We start from the raw sequence: 17,674 nt of genomic DNA, 5'->3' as shown, positions 1-17,674 counted from the left end.
TGTGTGCAATTCACCTAGAAAAAAGAAAAACGTAAGCAAATGTTGAACTTTTGATAATGATATTCATGATGAGATATTTAGGAAAAAGTGTTATTGATAATATGCACCTTACTTTGAAAGGCATCAGAATCGGTGGGTGAATAGAGGGATTGATAGATAAGTGGTGAAGCAAATATACAATGTTACTTCTAGACTATAAAGGAGGGATATATGGATGTTGACGATAATGATTCTTTCAACTTTTGTATATGTTTGAAATTATTCATAGTGTTGGAGAACTAGGTTTTAATGGTCAAGAAATGGTTAAAAAGTGATAAACAGCAGAGGAAGGGGGAAGTCACTAGGGAAGCCTTGCTAAAAAGATGACTTTTGAGTAAGAATCTGAAGAAAATGGGATAGCCACACAGCCCTCTGGGGGAAGAACATTCCAGCAACAGTATCAAATGGAAAGGTTCTTGGCTGGAAATACACCTTGCTTGTTCATGAAACAATAAAGATGCCTTTTTAACTGGCATCTGTGAGTGAGGGAAAGAGGAGTAGAAGGTGAAATTGGAAAGGTAACTCCAGGCCAGATCATATAGGACCTTACAGCTCACAAAATAGGGATTTGGCTTTTACTCTGAGTGAGATAGGAAGCAGTTGCTGGGTTTTGAGCACAGAAATGTCATGATAAGACGTGTTTGAACAGGATAAGCCTGCGGGAGAACAAGGGCAGAAGCAGGGAGACTAGGTAGTAATCTATTTAAAAATTCAGATGCTATGTGTTGGTGGTTCCAATTAGGGTGGTAAGGAATGGTTGAATTCTGGATTAGGCTTGAAGTTAATTGCTAACAGGACTTGCTGACAGGTTGTGAGATGTAAGCAAAGAGAATTAAAAGGATGGCACCAAGGTTTTAGGCATGAGCAACAAGAGAAATGGAAATGCTCTTAACTGAGATGGAGAAGAAGCCTAGTTTGGAGCAGACTTTCAGGGGCTCAGTTTTGATTATGCTGTGATTGAGATATCTGTTAGACATCTGTTCTAGTTTGCTAGCTGCCGGAATGCAACACACCAGAAATGGATTGGCTTTTAATAAAAGGGGATTTATTTTGTTAGTTCTTCAGAGGAAAGGCAGTTAACTTTCAACTGAGGTTCTTTCTTACACGGGAAGGCACAGGGTAATCTCTGCTGGCCTTCTCTCCAGGCCTCTGGATTCCAACTTTCCCTGGGGTGATTCCTTTCTGTATCTCCAAAGGTCTGGTTTGAGCTGTGAGTGCTGAGGTGAGGTATGCTGAGCTGCTTGGATGTGCTACCTTGAGCTCTTTCATTTAAGCACCAGCCAATTAAATCAAACATCATTCATTGTAGCAGGCACGCCTCCTAGCTGACTGCAGATGTAATCAGCAGCAGATGCCATTCACGTGCCATTCATTGACTCATGTCCACAGCCACTAGGCACCTTCACGTAGACAAGTTGACACCTGAACCTAACTACCACAACATCCAGGTGGAAAAGAGAAAAGCCTGAGGGAATAGCCGAGTTGTCCTCTTGTGAGCCTGAAATATCTTTCAAGTCTTCCCTTTTGCCTTAAAAAAATATTTATATATGTATGTGTGTTTATTTTGCATTTAATCTGTAATATATCCATATTTGTTTTCCTTTGTTGAATTACTGTGGTAAGCAAAATGTTACATACACGCACATACACAAGTCATGCCCTAATCCATGGCACCTGTGAATATGTTGCATTACATGACAAAAGGGATTTTGCAGATGTACTCATGGTTACAGACCTTAAAATGGGAAGATTTTGCTGGATTATTCTGGTGGGTCCAGTCAAATCACATAATTCCATAAAAAATGAGAACTTTCTCCTGCTGGAGGAAGAAGTCACAGAGGTGCAGCAGAAGAAGTTAGATTTGAGCATGAGAAAGACTCGACCCTCTCTTGCAAGAAAAGGTCACATGGAAAGTGTGAGAAGGAATACATGTAGATTCTAGGAGCAAAGATGGGCCCCTGGTTGACAGCCAGCCAGGAAATCAGATCTTCAGGCCAACTGTAGAAACTGAATTCATCCAACAACCTGAGTAAATTTGTAAGCAATTTCTTTCCCCGAGGCTCCAGTAAGGAAAGCAACCTGCCAACACCTTTTTAGCCTGTAAGACCCTAAGCAGAGGACCCACCCAAGCCCAGCCTGGACTTCTGACCTTCAGAACTGTGAAATAATAAATAGGTGTTTTGTTTTGTTTTGTTTTGTTTCGGGAGTGGGGTGCATGGTTCAGGAATTGAACCAGGGTCTCCCACATGAAAGCCAGGCATTCTAACCACTGAACTACCAATGCATCCTAAATGGGTGTTGTTTTAAGCTACTGAATTTGTAATAGTTTGCCACAGCAGTAATAGAAAACTAATACGGTTACGTTCAGATAAAATGATGATCTAAGAAATGTTTTTCTCCTGATTTTTTCTACTCTGACACACTGCCAATAATTCTAGGTGTATTCAGGTTTGAAATGCACAGACAGATCTTTGGACAGATCCACAAATTAGTGGATCATCCCCACATCTGATGTCTTTGTTTTGAGTACCACATAATTGCTGGAGAAATTAATCAAACTATACTTCCTGGGCCAGCTACAAATACTTACAATGTAATTTAACTGGGTAGTGCTGCTTGAGGACACCCTATTATTTTTCCCTCTGTTGGAGTCCCTTTAATTGGCTCTTTCAAAACCCATACCTACTGAAAGCCAGGCTTTCCACTCCCTTGCTGAGCTTACTAGTGACCTCCCCCCCACACTTCTTTTTATGGAAGCAAATTAAGGCAGCCTTCCCTGATATTCTTGGCTCTGCCAGATGAAGTTTTATAGCATCTTGTTCAGTCATTTATTCCCTCTATCTCTAGTGTTTTTTACTTTTTCTTTTAGTTTCCTCTCTTCAGCTTGCAAAGTATTACCTATTTGGGGCGGGTGGGGGGGGGCAGGGGCTGCAAAAAGCTTCACTTGACTTGTCACCACTTTTTTTTATTGCCCTTTCTCCTTCTAGAATGAAAATCCCAAGAGAGCAAGGACTTGTCCTCTTGGCTTTATCCTCAGCACCACACTAAATATTGAGCTTAGTGGCTGCTAAATCAATATTTGTTGAAAGAATTGAATCCTGTTCTCCTTTCTACAGCTAGACTTTTTTTTGTCTCTGACAAACACATATACATATATACATTTTTTTTGCATGGGCAGGCTCTGAGAATCAAGTCTCTGGCATGGCAGGTGAGAATTCTGCCACTGAGCCACTCTGCAAAGTTTTAATATGTCTTGGAATGTATCAGTGAATATAGTTCGTATTCATTCTTTGATAACTACATAGAATGGATGTACCATATTTAACCATTTCCTTATAAAGTCATTATCTCAATTTTTTCCACATAAAACATACCAAAAAAATTAATAGTTATAAAACTCTTAAAAGAGTAAATAAAAGGACAAAGATAAATAATATAGAACACCTAAAAGATGAAGGCTCAGTTTGAATAGGCCAACATCTGGCCAGTGAAAGTTCAAGAGGAGTAAACCTTGGGGGAGGGGTGGTAGTACAGAAGAGAAAGAGAACGGATCACCTAAAAGTTGAATGAAACAGAATGACATTGGATTCACTGGCAATATAGGATGCTAAAGGAAGCTAGAGCAATGCCTTCAAAAGCTGAGGAAATTTTTTCTTTATTCTGCAAAATCAGGTGTAAAGGTAGGAGAAAGATCAGGCATGCAAGGGCTAACTTACCTACCACATACCTTTTCTTACTTATTGTCTTCAATTCTTGAGGTTGTACTTCAGCAAAACTGGGAAGTGAGCAAAGAAAGGAGGAGGCACTAGATAGAATTCAGGAAACAATGGCTCTCATCCAGAACAGCGGTAAGGGGATGTGCCAAAAGTGTCAGCTATGCCACCCAATTTAGAGGATGGCCAGATAGATTGGAGTGAGAAAAATGGAGGCTCAGAGAAGGAAAGCTGGAAAAAAAGAGGTCAGGGTTGGGGTGAGGATCTCTTGCTAGAATATCTTTTATGGTGCAGCAACAGAAGAACATTGAAATTACAGTAGAGGAAAACATTGAAGAAGAGAAGAAAGATAGAAACTCTAGGAAAAATGAAAAGCTCTCTGAGAGAGAGATAATGTGTTCATAATATAGTACTTGGTTAGGCAGTAGACAGTATAACATTATCACGATATAAGCAGTGGTTATTCATTCAACCAGAAATAGTGATTTGCAATCTGTCTACATTGAAAGGATGGATGAAAAAGATTTTGAGAAAAAATACGTCCTCATCTATCCTAGCATCAAGTAAATAGGTATTGTGTATAATGGATGAACCAGAAAGTTGAATATACACAATGTTTAGAGAAATGCAAGTAACTATCCAAAAGAAATAGCCAGAAGTTGAAATCCATTACCTCTAGGGAGTAAGACTGGGTATGATGAGGGGAAGAGTGGAAGATTGTTTTTCGTTACAGCCTTTGAGTACTATTTGATTTCCTAAATACAGGCAAAAATTATTTGAATAATCGTTAAATTATAAATTTAAAAAGTTAAATAATATATTTCCATTGTGAAACATTCAGGTCACATAAAAAGTCTCAAGAATGAAAATCACCATAATTCCATCACTCAGGAATAAGTACTTTTTTTTTAATTTTTATTAATAAAACCAATCAACATACAATATGAACATTCTTTTTTTCATCACATAGTTGTATGTTAATCATCATGATCGTTTCTTAGAGCCTTTGCATCAGTTCAGAAAAAGAAATAAAAAGAAGACAGAAAAAAAATTCATACATCCCATACCCCTTACCCCTCCCATTCATTGATGTAGCATTTCAATCTACTAAATTTATTTTGATATTTGTTCCCCCTGTTATTTATTTTTAATCCATATGTTTTACTCATCTGTCCATAAGGTAGATAAAGGAAGCATCAGATATAATCATCTTCGAGAAACATGGCTACTGGAACACAGTTCTACATTCCCTCCAGTCTCTCCTTTACACCTTAACTAAAAAGATGATATCTATTTAATGCATAAGAATAACCTCCAGGATAACCTCTCAACTCTGTTTGGAATCTCTCAGCCATTGACACTTTATTTTGTCTCATTTCTCTCTTCCCCCTTTTGGTCGAGAAGGTTTTCTCAGTCCCTTGGTGCTGAGTCCCAGCTCATTCCAGGATTTCTGTCCTACGTTGCCAGGAAGGTCCACACCCCTGGGAGTCATGTCCCACATAGGGAGGGGAGAAGGCAGTGAGTTTGCTTGTTGTGTTGGCTAGAGAGAGAGAGGCCGCATCTGAGCAACAAAAGAGGTTCTCTTGGGGGTGACTCTTAGGCCTAATTTTAAGTAGGCTCATTTGCTTTGTGGGGTTAAGTTTCATATGAACAAACCCCAAGATTGGGGGCTCGGCCTATTGTTCTGGTTGTCCCCACTGCTTGAGAATATCAAGAATGCTCCACTTGGGGAATTTAAATTTTCCCCCTTTCTCACCATTCCCCAAAGGGGACTTTGCAAATACTCTTTTTATTCACTGTTCAAATCCTGCTGGGATTTATTGAGGCATCACTCGACATATTCACAAATCTCATGCCCTACTCAAGGTTCCATTTACTTATGGTATTGAATTAAGCTGTCCACATAAGTTATAATAGGAAATGCACTAGTCAAAATACAAATTTTGTACTATATAAACATTTTTTGCTTTAGTCTCACACATAAGTTAAAATTTTAAAATATTAATTACCATCTGTTTTCAATACCCTGCATTATTAGCATTCCTTTGTTCTTCCTCATGCAAAACATTTTAAAATTTGTACATTTAGTCACTATCATTATACACTCTAGGCATTCCTAGATTATACCATTTCAGTCTTTAGTGTATAACTACTTTTAGTTTTATGTATATCCTTCCAGACTTGTGTATTTATTTTCAAATATATTATGTACTTAGTATTTTGAAAAAAAATTTGCAGTACCAATTGTACATTTATGTATTAGACCATGCAAATTTAACTTAAAAATATGTCACAGCCTTCTCCCCATCTCAGTCGATCTATTTCTATATCAAACATTAAACAATCTATTATATAGATATAATACAGATATATGTGCCAAAATTTATCCGTACAGAATACTTCTAATGCTTTGCCATTTTAAATCATATGTCTGTAGTAGATAACTTTCAAGAGGTTAGCTCAAACTTGCTTTTCTGAGAATTACTTTCTACCTTCAGTGGGAATCCTGACTATCATGTTGCGGGGTGGGGGTGGATAAGTAAAGGTCTTTCAGAGGAGTTGACTTTTTTGCTAAGACCTGAAGGGTAAGAGTGAGAGCTGGGGGGAGAGGATTACTGGGGGAGGTTTGGGCAGGTGGAGGGAGGGCTTGGCACTGGAAACAGTAAATGTGGAGGTTCTGAAAGGGAGAAGAGCTTGATAATACTTGAACAGAAGGGAGTTCAGTGTGACTGTAATGAAAGAAGCTGGGGGAAGTTAGTGTGAAGTGAGGGTGGAGATGCAGGGTGGAATCAAGTCATGTGAAGAATTTGAACTTTCCTTTCAGTTCAATGAAAAGCCATTGAAAGTTTAAGCAGAGTCATAATTTGATTTTTAAAATGCTTCATAATTCATGACTATATTCCTTGCTCTTGGGCTCTGTTTTAGGTATCCTTGTATGTTTATGTTAAATTTTCCTCTTTTTTTTTTTTTTAAACTTAATCTGGTTTGAGTAGATTTCAGTTACTTGTACCCCCTCAAGTAACTTGTAGCTATTTGCATATACACACTGACTCTTTAAATTCCTAGAAGTAGAATTTTAAAGAGTATGCACATTTTAGAACTTTTAATAGCTATTTGAAAAATTGTCTTCCGGAAAGGTAATGATTTACACTTCTGTCAGTGATATATGAGAGTGTTTATTTACCTTCAAAAAAAATGGCAATTTTTATTATTAAAAGAGCCTCTGTGTGATAGGTAAAATGATCTCTTATTAATTTTTGTATCTTTGAATATTTTTGTGCTTGTTGACTATAATTTCTTTTTTAAAAACTTAATGACCTTTGTTCCTTTTTCTTTTGTAAAGTTTCTTATTGTTTTTGAGGACTCTTTGTATATTGCCAAGAGTAAACTTTTGCCTTTTGTTTTTATTTCAGTGTTTTCCCTGTTAAATGTTTGTTTGCCTACTATATCTTGCTCATATTATTTTTTTTACATATGGACTTTTTAAAAAATAGCTTTATTCAGATAAAATTCACATACTATAAGGGTCACCTTTTTAAAGTATACAATTCACTGGTGGTTGTTCTTTGATTATTTAATTCCAGAACATTTTCAACCCCTCGTAAAGAAAACCCATGCTCATTAGCAGTCATTTTCCTTTCTTCTCTCCTCCGAGCCCCGGGCAACTCTCTTTTCTGACTATGGATTTGCCTGTTTTAAAGATTTCTTAAGTCTCTGGCTTCTTTCACTTAGAAAAATGTTTTCAAGTTTCACCTGTTATAGAATGTATAAGTACTTTCTTTTTGTGGTCAAATATTCTATTGTATTGATGTATTCCATTTTGTTTATGCATTCATCAGTCAATGGACAATTTTTTTTCCTCTACTTTTTGGCTATTATGAATACTGCTATTGCTACGAACCTTCTTGTACATGACAGAAAGTTTGGAATTATCTTTGATCAGATCAGTCTTGCTCTTTTTCTTTGTAAAGACTGCTGTCTTTGTCATTTGAGAAGGGCCTTGTCTATCTAGAGACTGTTTAAATATTTTTCTGTCTTTTTAAAAGTATTTTTATCACTACATTATTGAATTTCCGTCTTCAAACCATATTAAAATTCATTTTGGTTTAAGACGTGTAGAAGGGATATAATTTTTCTAGTAGAAAATGTATTTCCAAATTTTGTTTTATTCTATTGTTCATTTGTTTATTTCTGTTATAAAACTTCATTATAATTCTGATAGTCTTATAGTACTTTTTAAGATCTTTAAAGGATATATTCCTAATTATCCTGATTTAAAAGAAATGTTCTGGGTGTTGGGGAAAAGCAATTTTTTTTTCTGTTTATTTTATCGATTTTGACTCTTCCTATGCTGTAATATGACATGTCTCCTTTATTCAATTTTTCTTTTATGTTTTTGTCCGGTCAATTATGTATCTTTCTTTAGAGATGTATTTCTAAGTGTTTGTTTTTGTTAGTGTTATAAATGGGTTTTCCCCTATTATATTTTTAACTGGCTATTTCATTAAATTAGAAAGTTTTTCTTATGACTGCCAGCCAGTGTGTTGGCATTATTTCTTAGTTTGTAGTTGCATTTGGTTGATTCTCTTAGATTTTCAGATGGAGCAGACAGAGGTCACCAACAGATGATAAAGTAGGGTAAAGTGCCCCGAAGGAAAGGTTTAGTGTGTTACAGGAACTCAAAATCTCATTTTCTTGGTGGCTCAGGGAAAAGCTTTTTTTGAGGAAGCATCATTTAGACTGAAACGTGAAGAATGCAGTAGAAATTGGTCAGGCAGAGAGGGGAGGAAGAGCTTCCAAGCAGAGGGGACCACTATGTGTCAGAGTCTGTAGGCACAGTGTGTATAAGCATCTGGGGCAGAATGGCAAAGCTGAATGAATAGTAGAAGGGGTGAACAAAGTCCTTTAGGCCATGTAAGGAGTGTAGATCAAATCATGGTTTTAATAATGAGCAACCAAGGTTTTTTAATAGTGCTGAGACATGTTCCAATTTATATTTTTTAAAGATTGCTCTAGTTGTTTTGATAAAGAGTGGATTAATGACAAACAGGAGTAGGAGAGAGGAGTGTAGTTAGGAGGCAGTTACAATAGTTCAGCATCAAACTTGCTTATTGTTTCTTCTCCTTAGTCCTTCAGGCTTTATTGAGTAAAATATAAATTAAATTTTTTTAAAAGAAGTTTTATATTGGAAAATGCGGGATTTTGAATTTCATATTAGCCCCTAATAGGTCACTTTTTATTATTACATGCTTTATAACTTCATAAAAAGCAAATGTTGACATATTTGACAGGTTTCCTATGTTATTCGAGATGAAGTGGAGAAGTACAATCGAAACGGAGTCAATGCCCTGCAGCTAGATCCAGCACTAAATAGACTCTTCACTGCCGGCCGAGACTCCATCATAAGAATATGGAGTGTAAATCAGCACAAGGTAAGGTCGAAAAACTGTTTCCATTTTAAATCTGTAGTCAGAGGAAACTTTGGACTATTGGCTTTCACCGTCTAATATGATACCTTTCACAGCTTTATATTTAATCTCCTTGAGAAGTTATTCGATATACTGTATAAAGACTTTATAACCAGAATTCTATAAGCTTCTGAGAAAACCAGTCAGGGGAGTTTCAGAAGTGTTTTTTGCTAAGGCAAAGACTGTAAACTAGCTTTGTGTTAAGAGCTCTCTGCTTCAAAGGAACAATAAAATTTGTCTGTTAAAGGGAATTACTTTCAGCAGTCCATTTTTCTGCTTTAAATGTGTCCCAAAAAAGCCTATTTGCAATGCTTTTAGAGCTACTAAAAAAAGATTAACTATTGCTGTTATATTTATAATTAGTCTTTAGCAAATATTTGGTTTCTTCATTTCACAGTCATTTAGGGACCCCACAAAATCTGTAGGGCCTTATTAGATAATACAAGGTCGGTATAAAAATATGAAGACAACGTACTTCCGTTACTCAGGAGCATCAAAGTCTCCTCAACAGGGAACATAATTAAATGTATGTAAAGATAAACCTCCAGTCAAATGGAAAGGAAGTCTTTTAGTGTTTTGTTTGAATGCCTGCATTGGATAGTACATAGTGAACATGGCAGCATATGCCAGCTTTCTTTCCAGGCCTCTTGCTTCATGAAGTTCCCTGGGAGGTGTTTTCCTTCTTCATCTCCAAAGGTTACTGCCTGGTAAACTCTAGTTTTCTGTCTCTCCTTGTTATCAAAAGGGACTGTTTCTGAAATGTCTCCTCTTTCATAGGATTCCAATAAACTAATAAAGACTCAGGTAGAGGGCGGGTGATAGTGCAGTGGCAGAGTTCTCGCCTGCCATGCTGGAGATCTGGGTTCGATTCCCAGTGCCTTCCCATGCAAAAAAAAGAAAAAAAAAAGACTCATGTAGGATGGGTGGAGACACATCTCCATCTAATCCAGTTTAATACCCACAATTGATTGAGTCATATCTCTGTCAGCCATTCATGATCTGAATTATATAAGATCAATTTAAATATGATACATGTAAAAAAAGTCATAAGACATCTGTTTTATAATAAATAATGCAGTGGCCAACTATTACTCACTGGTAGCTTTTTTGAGATAAACTATCAAGTGCCCTTTCTGCCTTCTTAATGCCAGCAAAGTTAATTTTTGTTCCAGGGATGTACTTCTTGGGATTCTCCAAATACTCCATCAGTATCTCCTCTTCCCAAATGATGACTTTGTTCTTGTTGGCATCTGTGTAAGAGAACCCAGAGGCCTGATCTGTCTTCTGCCCAAAGAGACCATGCAGATTTGGCTGAGTCTTGTTCTTGCCTCTGTTTTCCATGGTGAGGCACAGTGCACACTTCTGAACAAAAATCTTTTTGCCCTTCTCCACCTCACCCATTTTGAATTTGCTTTCTCACCATCCATGAACCGAAGGTCCCTGCTCAGAATTTAGACAACTGCTCTCCACAATATGATTTTAATTCTTGTAATAATCACTCGAGACAGCTGCTACAGTCGATGCTCACAGAGGCCCATGGTTAAATGACTAGTGAGTGACAAGAGATTAGAGCCAAAACCATTGTGCCAGACCTTGAATTTCTTTGTGAGCTTCTTTCTGTGTATTTTTAGCAAGCACTACAAGTCTGCTGTTCAGTCCATGAGAAGAACCACTACTTTACATAGATACTTGATAATGTTTCTTTAAGTGAACTTTGGTACAGCAGGCTTTGAATTATTTAACTAATTGAAACAATGGGGCCTAATGTTACCTTAGAAAGGGAGATGGGGCAAGATGATGGCATAGTAAGGAGTTGAATTTAGTTCATTCTCCAGAGTAGCTGCTAAATAGCCAGGAACTGTGTGGGACAACTGCTGGGGGACATCAGTGATCGGACACACATCATACACCAGTCTGGAATGGGAGGAATGGCTAAGATCCCACACAAAACTACAAGTTTCCCAAGCTCTGGAAGCTGATGCTCCTCCCCCACAGGAACAGCAGGGCTGGTTCCCAAGGGGAAAAGAAGCAGGCTTTACTAATAGAGCAAAGAATTAGCTCTACCAAGCTCCAATTATAGAATTATTTAACAAATTCTGACTACTGAAAACAGGCCCCGAGCCCACATAAACCTGGAATAGGCACTAAAGGAACCAGGAGTTTTCACCCTGGTAGAGAGGGGGCGAGGCTGACAGAAAAAAAAAAAACAAACAGAGGCCTTTTCAATTGGACAACACAAAATACTGGCAAAAGGCTGGATCCCAAGAAAAGGGGCACATAGAGCCTGGAAACACATAGAGCCTACACAGAACTCCAGCTCATGTTTGGCAAACCAAGGGAGTTGGGATACTGCTCTGAAAAGGTTTTTTTTTTTTTAACTCCTTAACAGCTCATTGGATAGAACTATAAACACTCTCAGGATCCAGCACTACCCCAAGCAAAAGTGGAATTAAGACATATCTGAGAGAGAAAGTAACTAGTCAGATGAATGGGGTTAATTCCCTGAAGGGTGTATCTTCCCAAAGAAAAGGGTGGTAGGGCCCAGTTCAAGTGGCGGTCCTCCTTCAGGGAATTCAGTCCCAGGGGTTAGAAAAGAGAAGCAGTCAAAGCCCACCTACTCCCTCAGCCACTGTCTCAACCATATGCCTAGCAGGGAGAGGCTCCTGAAATTAAAGGCACCACATCACTTTATGCTGTGGGCAGACAGGTGCCACATGCTGGACAGGATAGGAAAAGCACAGAGTCTAGAAGCTTCATAGGGTCTCAGCCTCAAGGAAGCTTGATACTGGCTACTCTCTCTTCCTGAGATGTGAGCCTGTCTGGACTGAGAAAATCTGACTGGGGTTGACCATATTTGAGGAGACCCTCCTCAAAAGAAAAGGCTCCATATAGGTAGGGAAAGAAACAGAAAAACAAGAGCTGAAAAATTCTGATAGTTAAGCAGAACCTGTGCTAGAAGTCTAGAGTAAATTGAACTGAATGCCAAAGAACAGATAGAGAACAGAGCCATCCAAAAAGAAAGCCCTAGGTAAAGAGTGAAAACAACCTCCGGAATGAACCATTAAGGAAATCAAATGCCTAGATGCCAGCAAAAAATAATGAGTCATACTAGGAAAATTGAAGATACAGCTCAAAGGAAGAAACCAACATATCAAATGAGATACAGAAGTTGAAACAACTAATTCACAATGTTCGAACAAACATGGAAAGTCTCATCAAGAATAAATTAATGACTTGAGGGAGGATATGAAGAAGACGTTGGGTGAACATAAAGAAGAACCTGAAAGTTTGAAAAAACAAATTGTAGAATTTATGGCAATGAAAGGCACAGAAGAAGAGATGAGAAAAACAATGGAAACCTACAAAACAGATTTGAAGAGACAGAAGAAAGGATTAGTGAACTAGAGAACTGGACATCTGAAATCCGACACAAACAAGAAAATATAGGGAAAAGAATGGGAAAACATGAGCAGCGTCTCAGGGAATTGAATGACAACATGAAGTGCACAAATAAGCATGTTATGGGTGTCCCAGAAGAAGAAAAGAGAAAGGAGCAGAAAGACTAATGGAGGAAATAATCGCTGAAAATTTCCCGTCCTGTGTGAAAGACATAAAATTACAAATCCAAGAAGTGCAGCTTACCCCAAACAGAATAGATCCAAATAGACCACCTCCAAGATAATTACTAATCAGGTTGTAAAATGTCAAAGACAGAAAGAGAATTTTGAAAGCAGTAAGAGAAAAGCAATCCATCACATGCAAAGAAAGCACGATTAAATTATGTGTGGGTTTCTTACCAGAAACCAGAGGCAAGATGGCAGTAGTATGATTTTATTTAAGATCCTGAAAGAGAAAAACTTCCAACCAAGAATTCTATATCCACCAAAACTGTTCTTCAAAAAAGAGGGGGAGATTAAAATATTTTCAGACAAGGAGTCACTGAGAGAATTTGTTAATGAGAAATCAGCTCTACAAAAATACTAAAGGGAGCATTGCAAGCAGAGAGATAAAGGCAGGAGAGAGAGAGGTCTGGAGAAGAGTGTAGAAATGAAGGCCACCAGTAAAGGTAAAAAGAGGGAAAATAGGTAGATATGACATATAAAATCCAAAAGACAAAATGGTAGAAGGAAATACTGCCTTTACAATAATAACAGTATATATCAATGGGTTAAACTCCCCAAATCAAAAGACATAGACTGGTAGAACAGATTAAAAAATAGGACCCAGCTGTTTGCTGTCTAAAGGAGACTGACTTTAGACCCAAGGACAAAAACAGGTGAAAGTGAAAGGTTTGGAAAAAGGTATTTCATACAGACAACAACCAGAAAACAGCAGTGGTGGTCATACTAACATCTGAAAAACTAGACGTCGAATGTAAAACAATGAAAAGAGACAAAGTAGAACACTATGTAATAATAAAATGAACAATTCAACAAGAAGACATAGCAAAAATATTTATTTACCTAACCAGAGTGCTCCAAAATACATGAGGTAAAAACTGACAACACTGAAGGGAGAGGTAGACACCTCTACGATAATAGTTGGAGGCTCCAGTTCCCGACTCTCATCAGTGGATAGAACATCTAGACAGAGGATCATTAAGGAAGCAGATTTTGAATAATATGATAAATGAAGTAGATTTAAAATTTACAGAATATTACACCCCACAACAGCAAGATACACATTTTTCTCAAGTGCTCCTGGATCATTCTCAAGGAAAGAGCATATCCTGGGTCACAAGCAAGTCTCAATAAATTTTAAAAGATGAAATTATCAGAACACTTTCTCTGATTATAATGGAATGAAGTTGGAAGTCAATAACAGGCAAAGGGCCAGATAATTCACAAATATATGGAGGCTAACCAGCACACTGTTAAACAACCAATGGGACAAGAAAGAAATTACAAGAGAAATCAGAAAACATCTCAAGGCAAATGAAAATGAAGACACAACATACCAAAATTTGTGGAATGCAAGGTTCACTTCCTGGACCATGTACCCTCCCCCCTCACCAAAAAAAAAAAAAAGCTTATTTAAAAAAAAATGGGATGCAGCAAAGGCGGTGCTGACAGGAAAGTATATTGCCTTAAGTGCTTATATTAAAAAAAGAAGCAGCAGCAAAAATCGAGAAATTAATTGTTCACCTGGAAGAACAAGAAAAAAACCCCAGCAAGTTAACCTGAAAGCAGACAAAAGGAAAAAAATAGGGAAGATTAGAGCAGAAATAAATGAAATTGAGAATATGAAAAAAATAGAGAAAAATCAACAAAACCGGAAGTTGGTTCTTTGAGAAGAATCTGTAAAATCAATGGACTCTTAGCTAAGCTGACAAAAGCAACAAAAGAGAAAGGATACAGATAAATAAAATCAGAAATGGAAGAGGGGACATAAACACTGACCCCGTAGGAATAAAGGAGGTAATGAGAGAATACTATGAGCAACTATATGCTAATAAAATAGACCACATAGATGAAATGGACAACTTCCTAGAAAGGCGTGAACAACCAGCATTGAGTTGAGAAGAAATAGACCACCTCAACAAACCAGTCACAAATAGAGATTGAATCAGTCATCAAGAACCTCTCCAAAATGAAAATCCAGGACCAAATGGCTTCATATGTGTATTTTGCCAGGCATTCAAGAAAGGGTTAGTAACCAATCCTGCTCAAACTGTTCAAAAAATTGAAGAGGAGGGAAAGCTACCTAACTCATTCTTTGAAACTAACATTACCCTAATACCGAAGGCAGACAAAAATACTACCAGAAAAGAACATTACAATGAATCTCTTTAATGACTATAGATGCAGAAATCCTCAACAAAATATTACAAATCGAATCCGGTAGCATGTTAAAAGAATTATATAGCATATCCAAGTGGGATTTATCCAGGTATCCAAGGCTGGTTCAACAACAACAACAACAACAACAAAAGAGTTAATGTAAGACACCATAGCAGTAAGTCAAAGTGGAGAAACTACATGATCATCTCGATTGATGCATAAAATGCATTTGACAAAATTCCATGTCCTTTCTTGATGAAAACATTTCAAACAATAAGAATAGAAGGGAAGTTCCTCAACATGATAAAGGGAATATATGAAAAACCCACAGCTATCATCATCTTCAACAGGGAAAGACTAAAATCTTTCTCCCTAAGCTCAGAAACAAGACAAGGATACTCACTGTCACCATTGTTATGCAACACTGTGCTGAAAGTCTAACCAGAGCAGTTAGACAAGAAAAAGAAATAAAAGCCATCCAGATTGGAAAGAAAGAAGTACAATTCTCACTTTTGCAGATGATATGATAGTATATGTCAAAAATCCTGAAAAATCCACAGCAATGCTACTGGAGCTAAAAAATGAGTACAACAATGTGGCAGGGTACAAGATTAACACCAAAAAAACAGTAGTGTTTCTATGCGCTAGTAATGAACAATCCAAGGAGGAAATGAAAAAAAAAAAATCTTTTTACAGTAGCAACCAGAAGAATAAAATATTTAGGAATGAATTTAATTAAGGGCACAAAAGACCTCTATGCAGAAAACTATAAGAAATTGTTAAAAGAAATCACTGAAGACCTAAATAAATAGAAGGGCATGCTATGTTAATAGAATGGAAGACTAAATACAGTTAAGATGTCAATTCTAAATACAGTTAAGATGTCGGTTCTATTCAAACTGGTTTATAGATTCAATGCAATACCAATTACAATCCCAACAACTCACTTTGCAGAAATAGAAAAACTAATAACCAAATTTATTTGGAAGGGCATAATTCTCTGAATAGCTAAAAATACCTTGAGAAAGAAAAATGAAATGGTGGGTCTCACATTACTTGACTTTAAATCATATTACAAGCTACAGTGGTCAAAGCAGCATGGAACTGGCATAAAGATAGATATACTGACCAACAAGTCATATTGAGTGTTCAAAAATAGACCCTCTCTTCTAGGGACATTTGATGTCTGATAAGGCAGTCAAGCCAACCCAACTGGAACCGGCCTCTTCAGCAAATGGTGTTTGGAAAACTGTATATCCATATGCAAAAGAATGATAGAAGATCCATATCTCACACCCTGTACAAAAATTTTTGTTCAAAATTAATCAAAGACCTAAGCATAGAGCTAAGACCATAAAACTTTTAGAGGAAAATGTAGGGAAATTCCTTATAAACCTTGTAATAGGAGGTGGTTTCCTAGTCCTTACACCAAAAGCATGAGCAATGAAAAAAAAATAGATAATGGAATCTCCTCAAAATTAAACACTTTTGTGCATCAGAGAACTTAGAAAGTAAAAAGGCAGCCGACACAGTGGGAGATAATATTTGGAATCCACATATTAGATAGGGGTTTAATATTCAGAATATATAAAGAGATTCTACAACTCAATAACAAAAAGACAAACAACCCAACTAAGAAATGGCTGAAAGGCATATGAAAAGATGCTTAACTTTACTAGCTGTTAGGAAAATGCACTACAAAATCACAATGAGATAACATCTGACACCCACTAGAATGACCATTATCAAAAAATCAAAAACAGATGAGTAGCTAAACAAACTGTGGTGTATACATATGATGGAATATTACGCAGCTGTAAGACAGAATAAAGTTATGAGGCAGATCACAATGTAGATGAACCTTGAAGGCATTATGCTGAGTGAAATTAGCCAGAAACAAAAGAACAAATACTGTATGACCTCACTAATATTAACTATCATTAATGAGCCAACTTTGAGAGTTAAAATTAGCATAGTTTATTAAGAGGTAGAGGGTGGAGATTGGACATTTGATGGTGAAGGAATACAGAATGTACAACAAGACTGTAAAAATTCAGTGTCAAAAAAAAATGAACAGAAATTTTTGCTCTTTCTTTTGTGTGTGTGTGGCGGGGGTGGGGGGTGGCGGGGGTGGCGCATGGTCTGGAAATTGAACCAAGGTCTCCTGCATTGAAGGCGAACATTCTACCCTGAACCACCACAAGTGGTTCTTTTTCTTGTTGGGGGGGTGGAACGGTGCATGACCCAGGAATCAAATCTAGGTCTTCCACGTGGAAGGTGAGCATTCTAACCACTGAACTACCTGTGCACCCTCGGTTCTTTTTTAATATAGGCATTTAAGGTAATAGATTTCCCTCTTTGCAGCTTTTGCTGCATCCCATAAATTTTGATGTTTTGTGTCTTCATTTTCATTTGCCTCAAGATATTTACTGATTTCTTTTGTAATTTCTTCTGGTTGTTAAAGAGTATGTTGTTTAGCCTCCATATATTTGTGATGTTTCTGACCCTCTTCCAGCATATGGTCTGTCCTTGAGAGTGATCCATGAGCACTCAAGAAAAATGTTTATCCTGCTGTTGTGGGGTGTAATGTTCTGTAAATGTCTGTAAACTCTAGTTCATTTATTGTATTATTCAAATTCTCTGTTTCTTTATTGATCCTCTGTCTAGATGTTCT

At 37.2% G+C, this 17,674-nt stretch overlaps 1 protein-coding gene and 1 pseudogene across 2 annotated transcripts in view; one reads left to right on the top strand and one right to left on the bottom strand.

Moving 5' to 3' along the window:
• Positions 1 to 17,674, top strand: part of WDR48 (WD repeat domain 48) — a 65,527-nt gene that overhangs the window by 4,985 nt on the left and 42,868 nt on the right. For both annotated transcript variants that reach the window (XM_077129762.1, XM_077129763.1), the window contains exon 2: positions 9,044 to 9,184. In XM_077129762.1, the coding sequence (XP_076985877.1) occupies positions 9,044 to 9,184 (141 nt within the window). The remainder of the gene's footprint in view (positions 1 to 9,043; positions 9,185 to 17,674) is intronic.
• LOC143657411 (cytochrome c pseudogene) lies at positions 10,275 to 10,621 on the bottom strand (annotated as a pseudogene).

The sequence above is a fragment of the Tamandua tetradactyla genome, chromosome 15 (genome assembly GCF_023851605.1).
Source record: "Tamandua tetradactyla isolate mTamTet1 chromosome 15, mTamTet1.pri, whole genome shotgun sequence".
Taxonomy (NCBI): Eukaryota; Metazoa; Chordata; class Mammalia; order Pilosa; family Myrmecophagidae; genus Tamandua; species Tamandua tetradactyla.
Note: the sequence above shows the minus strand (reverse complement) of the source record. Positions and strands in the feature narration are given on the sequence as shown.